The following is a 12949-nucleotide window of genomic DNA, read 5'->3' on the forward strand; positions in this document are numbered from 1 at the left end:
TAGCCCCTCTTCATGCACAGGCTGCAGCAAGGAGGAGTATATTGCTGATGGATCCTTCCATCCTGGTAACTCTAGATTACATAACCCTAGGGGAACCCCAATTGCCGGTGATAAATCTTCCTCCGGCATCTTGCCCAAATGTAGTTGTCCTAACCAGAGTCCCCCATTTGCGGGAAGGACAAAGTGAGGCATATGATGGGCTCAAAAATAAAGCCTTGGGCTGGCTTGTAATATTCAGCGGTTTTCCTCTCGCACAATCCAATAATATACTGTTTACCAGAAAAGTGGCTTGGATTGGGTGCAAAAGGGTGGATTGAGAAGGCGATTGTTATTATTCATTTTTGATTTCCATCCTTGGCCCAAAGCGTCTTATTTGGCCGCACCAGTACTCCACTAGTAGGGACCCATATAGAGCCCCAACCCTTAGGCTAATTCTATCCCTCCTCTATTTGGCAACATCCTAAAACCTACCAGCAAGTGCAAAGAGAGTATATACCATCTCTGTCAACTATGTTCTGCCCCTACCAGAGAAAAAATGGTGACACCTTTTTTATACTGACACACAATCGTTTTGACTGCTTGGCAGGGGTAGACATACGCCTAGTGAGAAGGCAGTGGACAGTCCCTGGCCCTAATGTTGTGGAATTTCTTAGTACAGAGAGAGGGTCCACCAGGAACTCCACCCCCCCATATGAATAACATTAGGAGTGACCAAGGCCCACACTCCAAGGCAGAGTGTAAGTTCCGCTTGGCAAGGGGCGGCACAAAGAGAGGCTCATGAACACAGACTTTTGTCATGATAGTAGCAACGACTGCCCCACAGCATACCCAACAGTGGCAGGGCAGCAGGTAGATCACTATGAGAGTCCGAAAACTTGCACAACTGGTCACAGTGCTAGCCAAGTTGGTTTTAACTCCAGGAGGCACAGTAATACCATCAATCTGCCAATTAACATAGCAGGAATTGACAGGGCTTTCTGCCCCACCACACCAAAGGACCGGTGCGGAGGGGGGAGATATTGCTGCTGCTCCGGACACTCATGTCCAGCTCATCTTTTGGAATGTAGCAGCCCTGGCCCCAAAACTAGTTTGACCGGAGTGGTGGGAATATATATTGAGCGCTATGATTTTTGTCTCTTCCAAGAGACTTGGTCTCTGCAACCCCAGGACAATGCAGGCTATGCCTACCTCTCAAAGGAACATGTCACCGCAGGAAAGGGTAGGCCTTCTGGGGGGGGGGGGGACTCACAATTTGGGTGAGGACGACAGTGTCAGGTGTGCTGAGAGGTTAAGGTGGATTCCCCAGATTTACTGTCCGTATGCCTATCCGTTCCCCATGGTGAAACCTACTACGTCTATAATGTGTATTGTAGATCTGCTGGATACAACAAGGCACCAGTTGTAAAAGAACAACTAAACGCACACTTAGCTTCACTGCCAACCAACGCAGGGAGAATTGTGGAGGTGACTTTAATTGCCAGTTTGAACGATTGAGCTATGGGATTCCATCCGTCTAAACAGATGAGGACGACTTATGGTCAGTCACAGTTCTTGAGATTCCTTCCATCAAGTAATGGACACCTACTGCAATAAAAATTAACACATTCCCTCTAAACCAGGAGTTACGCGCCTGAATTGGCAGAACCAACTCCAATCAGTCAAGGTCTCACACATTTAATCACACAAACTCCACTAGCCTAATCGATTACATCCTGCTGGATCTTAAGTTATTGCCATGCCTGGAGGATAGGATAGTAATGCCTCACCAAGATAGTGACCATAATGCCCTGGCTCTCAAGCTATGTTTAAATGTTAAAGGCTAACTTGATAACACAGGAGAGCCATTGAGCAGAAGACTGAGAGTCACCAGTATCCAGACGTAGGATCAAATGCAGTAGCATTCAGTCAGATCTCTTGTCTGGTGGCCGATGTATGGAGGAAGTGGTGTCCCAGTCTTCGGAAGGGGTCACCGTAATATCACTGTGGGCTATCTCTGAGATTCATAATGGGATGTTTGAAAAACGTTTTTTTTTTTTTTTAAAGGGACACCTTTGCCTCTGACATGGGCAGGGCTGAAGTCCTTCTCATATATAGAAAGGGCACTTTTGAAATGCCAGTCAACTGTAGACCCATAAGTCTCATCGACAGCTCACAAAAGCTGTTTAGCCGGGTTACTCCTACGTTGTACAGCCGGCTCTACTGGTTTAACAACATCAAGCCGTAGGGTCAGCTTCCTTAAGAGCAGAGCTGTGGGGTCATTTGGATGTATCCACATTAGATATAGTAGAAAATGTATTTATGCATCAGCTATTGGGCGTTCCTATAAGCCCTCCCCTACTCCGCCTCAGATGTGATCTTGGGTTGTGAGCCCAATCGGACAAAAATTGTCCTAGGCCTTATCCTTTTTTGTAGGAGGAGCTGGGCTACCCCAGAGCTCCCCTCTTATCGGGAAGGCTTTAGAAGAAAGACTCGGTCTAGTGGGCTCCCGTAACATACCCTGGATCAAGAGTGTCGAAACCACCTTGGGAGAAATTGGGATGAACAATCTGTGGAGCGCCCCGGATGAGGCCGGGCAATCACCCAAGACCAGCATTAAATGAGTCTATTGGTAGCATAGAGATTCTTTACATCACCGCCAGACGAGCCAATGCCCCTTGATAGATGCCTTTCTCTTAGTCCGAGACTCTTTCATTGGAGGAGACTTCCTGAATGAGTTAGAGCGCCCCTAGCTAGGCGTCTGTGATTGTTTTTTCAATATAGGACCTTACGCCTCTACTCATTCACTGCTAAGTGGGCAAAAACATATTTATATTTCAAAGTTTTGATGGCAACCGTTGCATGTAAGACTGCCTCGTCTAAAGGCTGTTATAACTATAAGTCTGGTACTATATCTTATGTGTATTTTTACTATAGCGTGGTTTATTGATTTTATTGTATGATTATTGTTTGTGCTTTTATGGCTATTGAGCCGAAATAAAGGTATTTTTCTACTGAACTGAATTGGTGAAAGATGTTTGAACTGATTAGCTTATCTGGACATTGGGGTATTTTGAACATCACCTGTGCTTAATGCATGCCTATATCCAGTGTTTATGTTGAGCTGATAATTGCAGTTGCGGCCCACCGGCACTTATTTTTACTCATCGGACTCTGACCCAGAACAAGACAGAGAAAGGCAGAAAAGCAGTAAATGGGAATAAGAGAATGATAGAAAAAAGTGGCAAAGGGAGAAAGCAGTGAGAAAAAATAACATGTAATAGTGAAATAAAGGTGCAGAAAGTGTAAGGTAGTGGACGAAAGAGGCATGAGGTGGAATCAAGATTATAACCAAAGATAAGGGTTTGGTCCACATAACCCCACGGAGCCTGGGATCTGTTAAAACAGTTACATATGGACTGGCCCAATTGGGGGACAAATATATACAGAAAATAGTCCAATAGATTTGCACTTTTCTATTGGAACGTAACCTGTTCATAAACCATCAATTCTGATGCAACGTAAGCACCTTTTTCCTGCAACTATATACACCTTTATTAATAAAAATAGACTTAACAAACAATATATATTTCTTGTCTCTAAGTGAGCAATTTCCAAGCTATTGTGGTGCAAATGTCGTTTCAAAACCAAATCCACCGGGATGTGGTCCATTAATGAATAAGGGAATACAAAGGGGAACAGTCACTCAAACTTCTTTAAATGTCTTGTTCATAATTAATATGCATATTGTTTTTCATTCATAGGTTCCTACATAATAGGTTGACGCGTTTCAGCCTCAATCATTATTAGCCTCTTTCGGACCATGGAAAGACAAAGTTATCTGTGTAGATCAAACAGAAACTTTTGTCACAATCATTGTCAAGAGTCACATTGTTCCTTTATACCGTGTACAACTTAAACATCACCATAGTGAGCAACCTGCAACTCTGTTCCTCATTTCTGTTCTAAAGTGCTTAAAAGTTGGCTTGCCACCAACATTTCTAGGCCTCCACCATCATAGTGGATTAGTAGTGACAGTGTAGTGTCCATGATGTCTTGTATCTGTCTTTCATACATGAGAACACCAAGAATATACCACCTTGTTGCTTTGCACCAATGCGGTATATATTCTCATAGCAGATCTCCGCATGTGTGTCAGAGATAGAAGAGAAATATACGTGTAATATAAATATCAGAGTGAATGACTTGCAACCACACGTCTCCGTTACCATTGTGCGTTATGCAAGACAAGTGTGCGCCAACACTTGCGTCAACCCAAACTGTGACTACTTACACACCATGCCAGTCAATTAGCAAAACCTTTCTGACCACAGTAGGTTTAGCAAAGTTGTCACTGGTTCTGAGATTTTTTTCATCTGGTGAATACAAATGCACAAAACCAGGAAAGAATAAACTCCTCCCTAAGCGCTCTGGGCATAACCTGACTCAAATACTGTGGACACCTGAATGTTTACCTGCTCTTGGTGTTGAGTATCTTTAGTTCCGCACAGTATCCTTTGAAACCTCTCCGCCACCTGGGCACACTCTAATCCTCCTGGATGCAGTCATCCTCTATTCTCAAAGCTGATGTGCCCATTGGGAAATAAGCATGCGTTCAAAGGAGGCAGGGTAGTGTCAAGGTAAACAGGTGAATGCATGCAACAGACGCGCCCATCTTAAGGTGTACCAATTCCTTAGTTTTATATGTGATATATCTTGCATAATTACAATCATTCCACCGAAGTAGAACAAAATTTAACATGTTGCTGGAGGATTCACATTTACTTTGACACAAACTTCAGCACTAAGGTTAGATCGCTGTATTAGTGAATTTTGAAGTAACTACTGATAATTATACAAATCAAACCACATTGGGTGAAGCGCATCTTATGGAATTCAAATTACTCCTTGAGATCCTCTAAAATAACAATTACATGATGTAGGGACATTAACAGCGTTGGCTCTCTGCATGTGGGTAGGGACCTTAACCTACACCGGTCCTGACCATGTACCCAACTTGCAACGAACGGACTGTACTACACTGCTATGGAAAGGATTTAACCAATCAAAGATCACATTTCGTCAATATCATTCAGGCCCAAGGTTGAAGTGTAACATTTTAAAATCCTTCATGGATTGTTTTCTTTAAAAAAAATTACTATTGAGGATACAGATCCCCCTTTCTTGTCCAGTTGTTAGAAGTAGGACAGACCATTCAAGATGGTTTTCCATGTGGTTCATCTTTTGGAAATGTTGAACCAGCGGAGAGCCAGGAGTGCAGCACTTTATTCTTGACCTATGCTGTTACATCTGGGACTGTTTTGTCCTGCCTCTATATACCTCGTCACAGGGGCACTTAATACAATTAATTATGTTTTTCGTATTGCAGTTAGAAAATTCTGTTTCTGCAATTGATATACCATTAATTGATTTTAAATGTTACATTTTTTTATCATTGGTGAATTTACATGCCAGTTTCAGCACCTAAAATTGCACACAGGTTTAGGTAGGCCTAAGATGTGGGAAAGGTTTCTAGCCTGCTTTGGTCTCGTGGCTTTCACCAGGGAATCTCACGAGTTTTTTTCTTGTGAAAGAGAATAAAGGCTCTGGTCAATTACAAATTGCAAGAAGTTCTTAATGTTTCTTGATAATCCTTTTGATCTCTGCTTTTGGATTGAAAGTTAATACACGTCAAAGGGTTCGTACTGTCTCTAACTTTAGACGAGTAGTGTCTCCCTGGAGGTAAACCATGGTGAATCAAACTAATTTCTAAGGGTAAGCCTCTCTGTTTTAACTTCATTGCAAGGATGTTTGCGTTCACAAATAGTTCTCTTTGAGGAAACCATTTTTAGAATCGGCATTTGGCAAATTCTCCTTTGGAGACCGTGGGCGCCTACTCAAAAAAATGTAATACTGCATTACGGTCTGTTGGTTCGGTAAACCGATTAACCGTCCTAATGTTCTCATGTGCTTGTATGTCTAGGAAATTGAGCCTGGCTGAATTGAAGGTCTTTACAAACTTCAGATCTGGGGTAGGGTGGTCTAGTCGTTCAAACAATTCTTTAGTTGTTCCTCAGTCCCGACCCTCATCATTAAAATGTCGCCCATATATTGATACCACTCCTTAATCGGTTACTTAAAGGGAATATATTCTTCATCATATTTCCATTTATTCTAAAAAAAAAAAAATTAGACAGCCTTGGCATTTGGCAACTTCAACATCCTGGATTGCTGGCCGAGGTCTTCTAAGAAAAAGTTTGCACATCCACACTTGTTGTTTTAAAAATTAAGTTACTTTTACCTACACTTTACTTATGGGACTTTTGACATTTGGAAGCTCCAGTAGCGGGGAGGGGGGTACATTGAGCGGTGCAGCACCTCACCAAAGATTGCAAATACAATTACTAACTCTTAAATGAGAAGAACTCTGTAGTCTTTAATTTTTAAACAATACAAGAACTTACTTAAGTAAAAGATAAGCTCTGGGCTGGATAATACATTATTCTGCCTGTTGGTTGACTGTTGATTTCTGAGATCTATCACCACTACCTCCCTGAGAAACCTCTTCACCCTGAGATCCGAGTGCGGAAAGGGTGCATTTAGCCCAGTTTTCAGTAACCTAGTAGGACGAATCCCAGGACACCAGTGGCAAATGGCATCAACTACAGTTGTTGGAGCTACAGTTCTCTGTAAGATTTGCAGGTGCACACCCACCCAGCTTCAGTCTTAAGGCCGCACACAGAGTAATTTGGATCGTGCACAAAGACAAATCTAAAACTTTACAACATTCGGTCGGTCGCTTCACTGTAAACATGTTTTTTGTCTGTGCAAAAAGGTGGTTGTTTTCCCTGTGGACACAGGTTCCCTTCATTTCAAACAATGTAGGAAAATCATTGTATAATATAGACTCTGGTGCAAAGTCAGCATGGCTAGTTTAAAGGGCCAGGCATTGGAAACCTAGAGTTTACATGTTTTAATTTCTGAATTTACAGCGATTTATCCTGGCACCATTCTCTAGTGTTTATTTCCAAATCTGCAGTTTTGGGAGTTTATATATTGCTATTGTCTTATGCAGAGGATCATTGTTCACTTTTTCTATTTTGAGTTTAATTAAATTATGTATACTTGCTCAACGCGGTAATTGTAAACAAAGACGCTTTCACCACAGCATCCCTGAAAAGGGGGGTGTTGGGGAGGATATAGAAAACACACAATATGGTCCTGAGTTTGGTGCAATAATTATGTTGCACACAGGCCCCTTATTCTGTACTTCAACATCCAGTTTAAAACTCATTGGAAACATTATCAATGTTAATGTACTTCTGCACAGAACTCATTGTCTTTCTAATCGGTCATTAAGATATCAGGTCTAGCATACACTACCCTTCTGCCCTAGTGGGGTCCAAGTCCATCCTTAGGACTGGCGCGTTTTCATCATCTCTGTACCTCAAAATTCACCCACACAGGTATAAAACCACTGTGTTTGTGACTGTTCAACGCATCATGGCTACGCTATAGCCTGCTCCTGGCCTTCTTGAAATGCCCCTGCTCCTTAACACAGCTTTAGATCTTCCTCTTGTGGCTTGTTCACAAGCAAGGCCTCTTACACTATGTCTGCGCCTTGTACAAAGAGTAAAGTAACCTTGAGGGATGAATTACTATGTACAATATTTTTACATAGAACCAGTAGAGCAGAACCGATGTGTATGACCTAGAACCGGTAGAGAAGAACAGATCTGTATGACCTACAACTGGTAGAGAAGAACAGATCTGTATGACCTACAACTGGTAGAGAAGAACAGATCTGAATGACATAGAACCGGTAGAGAAGAACAGATCTGAATGACATAGAACCGGTAGAGAAGAACAGATCTGTATGACCTACAACTGGTAGAGAAGAACAGATCTGAATGACATAGAACCGGTAGAGAAGAACAGATCTGTATGACCTACAACTGGTAGAGAAGAACAGATCTGAATGACCTACAACTGGTAGAGAAGAACAGATCTGAATGACCTACAACCGGTAGAGAAGAACAGATCTGAATGACATAGAACCGGTAGAGAAGAACAGATCTGTATGACCTACAACTGGTAGAGAAGAACAGATCTGAATGACCTACAAATGGTAGAGAAGAACAGATCTGAATGACCTACAACCGGTAGAGAAGAACAGATCTGAATGACATAGAACTGGTAGAGAAGAACAGATCTGAATGACCTACAACCGGTAGAGAAGAACAGATCTGTATGACCTACAACTGGTAGAGAAGAACAGATCTGAATGACCTACAACCGGTAGAGAAGAACAGATCTGAATGACATAGAACCGGTAGAGAAGAACAGATCTGAATGACATAGAACCGGTAGAGAAGAACAGATCTGTATGACCTACAACTGGTAGAGAAGAACAGATCTGAATGACGTAGAACCGGTAGAGAAGAACAGATCTGTGTGGTACAAGTATACAGCAGTGATCCCTCAGGTGTGTGCAGATCAATGCAGTATGTCCTTCATTCATGTTTCTCCACACCCTTCTAGAATCATCTTAATGATGGCCTAACATGAAGCTGAGTTTTGTACTACTTTGGACTATTCTTATACAGAGAAGAAAAAGCATTTGCAATGCAATATGTCTAGCATTTTCAAGAGTTTAAGCTGTTGGCATTCTAAATAGCAATGCCTTTTATGTATCTGTTTTGGTAATGAGCACATAAATAAAAGGCATTGTCATTTACAATGTCAATAGCTCAAACTCTTGTAAATGTGAGACCTATTCAAAGAAGCGGCCGCCATTGTCCTGGGCTTCTAGAAAGTGAAAGTGGGCATGTTGCAGGAAATTGCAAACCTCCAGTAGAAGAAATTATTTAAAGGAAACCGTGCTTACAGACTAAAAAAGACTACCATGTAACAACCGAAGTAAAAGGCCCAGTCCTCATGGGAGGTTACAAATGAAGACAAGGCGGTACTAAGGAGGGACTAACAAACCTATTAACGAATCAGAAGCCACCATTTACGAAGGACAATGGCACAAGCCGATGACAAATATTGGCAGAGAGTGGGCGGGGCTTCTATTCCATACTCCAATACAGCATGCCTCGCAGAGCAGCGCATGCAATCCCCAGGCTCGACCTAAAATTGGCCTCCACCATCAGGAGAGAATACTGCAGCCTCTGTTCACAATGTCTATCATTCCCTGCCACCCAGTTATAGCCCTCCCACTCATCAGATGGCCACGCCTTTATGGACTCTACTGACGTTCAGGAGAATGACGCGTGTTCTAACTAATCCATTTGCAGTGCTGTGATGGGCATTGGCTGAGACAACTCTGTCCTGATCATTGTACAGTGAAAGGCAATCCAGAAGAGTCTGGTAGGAAGTGAATGTGAGTGTTTTTCATTTTTAACACTGTTAAACATTTAATGTACATGGTCACCCTCAGCTGAATTATTGGGGAGTGCTGTCTCTGGGTAGTTAACTGGATTAAATTCACCTGAGAAATTGTTTTCATGAGCCGGAATGACTTCATATCTAGAATCTTTAGCAGATCGGTCCCGAGGTATTCTTAATGTGGTGTGCGGAAGCATTAATTATTGAGTAGCCAGTGGTCGGGTCATTTCACCACAGATAGGGTTCTAAATTATTTAACTTTTAAGAGCCTTCGGATGCTGAGAACATACCCATGAGTTAGACACAACTTGGATAATTCCCCCATACTGATCTGGCACAGAAGGGACAGCTTGCTCACTTTGAACACTCCCAAAGCAACTAGGGTTGTTTCTGCACAGATTGTAGTCGAGCGTGCACAAATAGATTTGGTTTCTGCACACAGAGGAAAAAAAGCATTTGAGGGAATACTGGTTGGAGCTCAGCGGCCCCTGTCTGTCCTGTGGCTGCCAGAGCTGATCGAACTGTCATTGCGTGGATGGGCTCTCCATCATTTCCATGGGATTCTGGAGATGGTTACTTTGTGCCATTTCTGTCCACATTAGGTTTTGTTGATGGTGCTTCAGCTTGTCCTTTTGTTACGCTCTGATGGGATATGACCGGTAGGTTGTGATTAAGACTCAGTGTAAGTTCTTCAATGTATTTACTTTGCGGATTTATGGCTTTTTGGTTTAGGAAGTGCATCCACTTTGGATGTGTTAGGTCGTCGCGTAGACACCACGGTACTCGCAAACCACCCTTGCTCGCTCATTAGCTTCACTTTGCTGTCACCAGTTGGATTTGCAGTTTTTTTGTTCAAAAAAGGAAATACCTGTTCTCACATAACCTTAAAAATGCATCCGAAACACCGGACCATATCAAAAGTATCTAGTATGTATGTTTGGATTACCACCTTCAAAGATAACTTCATCTGCTGATTCCTTTTCATAATACTGTTCTTGGAGGTTTCAGCCTGCCTGCTGATGAGGGCTATCCTGAAAGTGGGCACCACTCCTATTGTGGTTGCCCAAGATGTTTATTTTTTATGTAATTTATTTTCAATGATTGCTGTGGGCAACACACAATAAGTTGCATATTACTGGGGAAGTCTTTTCATATATTAAATGCTTGCGTTCACACAACAAGCACTAATGTTTCTAGATAGAACTTGTGTTTATCTACATTTAGATAGCTAATGTAGTTTAATGTTGTTTGCCATCTTGCTTTGTGACACAGGGCCATTTTATTTCTAGGTAAGCTGGAGTTCTAATTGTTGAACACAATGTTCTTTTTCCTGGGAGAGAAAGGTGTTCTCACTCTGCATTGGCCATTCCTTTTGCCTTGTGTAGGCAACCCCGTGCGGGCTCGTCCTCTTATTTATAATACTTTTGATTGAATCTGATTTGAATATTATTTGATGCTTATGATTCTGATAAGAAGATGCTAATAACCCAAAATTTGCTTTATTATAATGAACATTTATGGTTTACAGATAACATATTGTATGTCCTTTTGGTGGGGACAAATGTTCTTCACATACTATTGAATGTATTGATTTGTTGACCAGGGTCTTATGTGGCACACCAAAATCCTCAGGAAATTAACACCGCACCCAGGTCTTTCTTAAGATGCACTTTATATCCTTTGAATTTGTCACTAAGAAAAGCGCCAACGTTACCAAACACTTCCCCTTACAAAAATCCAGACCTATTGGCTTTTCCAAACCGTGTTGTTGAATGCAACTGCATCATCTCCCACAAGCTCCTTTTAATTAGTACTAATGAAATACAAAATCACTGACCGGGTTCACTTCAGATGGTGGAGGAAGTGCAGTCGGATCGGAGAGAGTAGAGAGTAGTGGTTGATCAAGGGATTGCACAGTAGGGTGGGAAGGACTGCAGAATAGGGAGTGTGTTAGAGAATTTGTACAGTGGGAAAAAAATACTTGGACCTCATTCATCATGGTGAATGTGTGATGGAAATCTTGGGTAGAGATCTATGTAAAAAGGACAGGTGGTCCAATTGCAGTATCCCAAAAAATTGGGGCAGGCCATTTTAGATGCAGTGCGTAGAAAGTTGGGTGCAACGGAGCTCGGCATGATGACCCACCAGTGCGCTAAGTGTGAAGAAAAACAACCTTGGTAAAGTTCACTGCATGAGAGGGGCACCTCAGAACACTTAGCAGGGCTTTTAGGAGAGCTTTCAAAGGGTATGTTGTTTGTGACACACACAAAATAAACTGTGTTGTCTATAAGCCGCTATTGTTGAGTGTCTCTGGAGACTGGGTAGGATATTGCAGTGCAATTGATGGCTCCTTGGAGTTGGGTGATTTTGTGAGGGTATGTAGCGATGAAAAGTATCATCATTTGGCCAAGTGCTGTGGCAGTCTGTCCCATTAAGGCCAATTGTTGCCAGCATAATGAGCTTGTATTGTTTTCCATTTCTTACTGACTCAAGATATGTTTTGTTTTTTTGCAGGATGAAAAGGGCATTAAACATGTTTTGAAAAACTTCAGACGACACAGAAGCTAATATCTTGAAAAATAAGCACATAAGTGAACCGTAGTTTTCTATGACGGAAGAGCCCATTTGGTACCTGGAAGATGGCATCCACTGTTGCCCCTCAGCCTGCCCACGGCTGTGAAAGCCCAGATGTTGGAGAGGAAAGAAGTCCCTTCATGAGCCATAAAGTGAGCTTCAGTGACCAAGACCAGGAGGCTGATGAAGACTGTTCATTTGACCACAATAACAGTACTTTGCAATGGGAGAAAACCATGAACAACTCCTTGAGCGATGATGTCAAGCTGGCCACGGTTGTGGCAGAGGGAGGAAAGGAACTACCTGAACTGGATCGAAGGCTCAGTGCAGACGAGGGGCTGGGCACTTTGTCCAGTAACAAAGAAGATCTGCCAGATGGTATTCAGGCTGAAAATGCCAAAGAACAAGAGGAAGAAGAAGAGAATTTGATGCCTGACCTTGCGAGTCAGGTATTTGTGCCGAGTGTTCAGGTGGTACCCGGGAGACATGTCATGGCTCAGAACCATGATCAAGCATCCTTGAGCAGCATGCAGAAGATGAAAGGGCAGTTTGAGGCATACGAAATGGGACCCATTGACTCAGAAAAGCAACCATTCCTCAGCCCCACCAGCGACACTCAGTACAGCATGCATCCCTGCAGAGCTGGCTCTGACTACAGCCTGGTTGAAGAGGCCGTCCCAAGCCCCAGATGCTGTGGTTGTCAGAGCTGCACCCGTAGTAGCCTGAAAGCTGTGGCCTCCTTTCTCGCAGCTGTTGTGATCTTCCCTTGCTTCCTATATGGTGCTTATGTCTTCCTGCCTTTCGATGTCCCGCTGATGCCTGCTGTCGGCACGAGGATGGTATACACCATGCGGTGTGGAGTGTTTGCCACATTTCCTATTATCATAGGTAAGTAGAACCACTCAGTTCAAACTGTGTTCTGGAAGTAGCATGTGGAGCAGGGATTGTTTTTTGGATTTGATTTAGGTCTCACCAGTTGTTGCTTGCAAATAAATTCGGATGCTCAAAT

At 42.6% G+C, this 12949-nt stretch overlaps 1 protein-coding gene across 1 annotated transcript in view; it reads left to right on the forward strand.

The window, feature by feature from the left end:
- The window catches only part of TMEM79 (transmembrane protein 79), a 70634-nt gene that overhangs the window by 18649 nt on the left and 39036 nt on the right, over positions 1-12949 (forward strand). The window contains exon 2 of the mRNA XM_078670757.1: positions 11881-12828. Within this exon, the coding sequence (XP_078526883.1) occupies positions 12006-12828 (823 nt within the window). The 5' untranslated portion in view covers positions 11881-12005. The remainder of the gene's footprint in view (positions 1-11880; positions 12829-12949) is intronic.

The sequence above is a fragment of the Lissotriton helveticus genome, chromosome 12, assembly GCF_964261635.1.
Source record: "Lissotriton helveticus chromosome 12, aLisHel1.1, whole genome shotgun sequence".
NCBI lineage: Eukaryota > Metazoa > Chordata > Amphibia > Caudata > Salamandridae > Lissotriton > Lissotriton helveticus.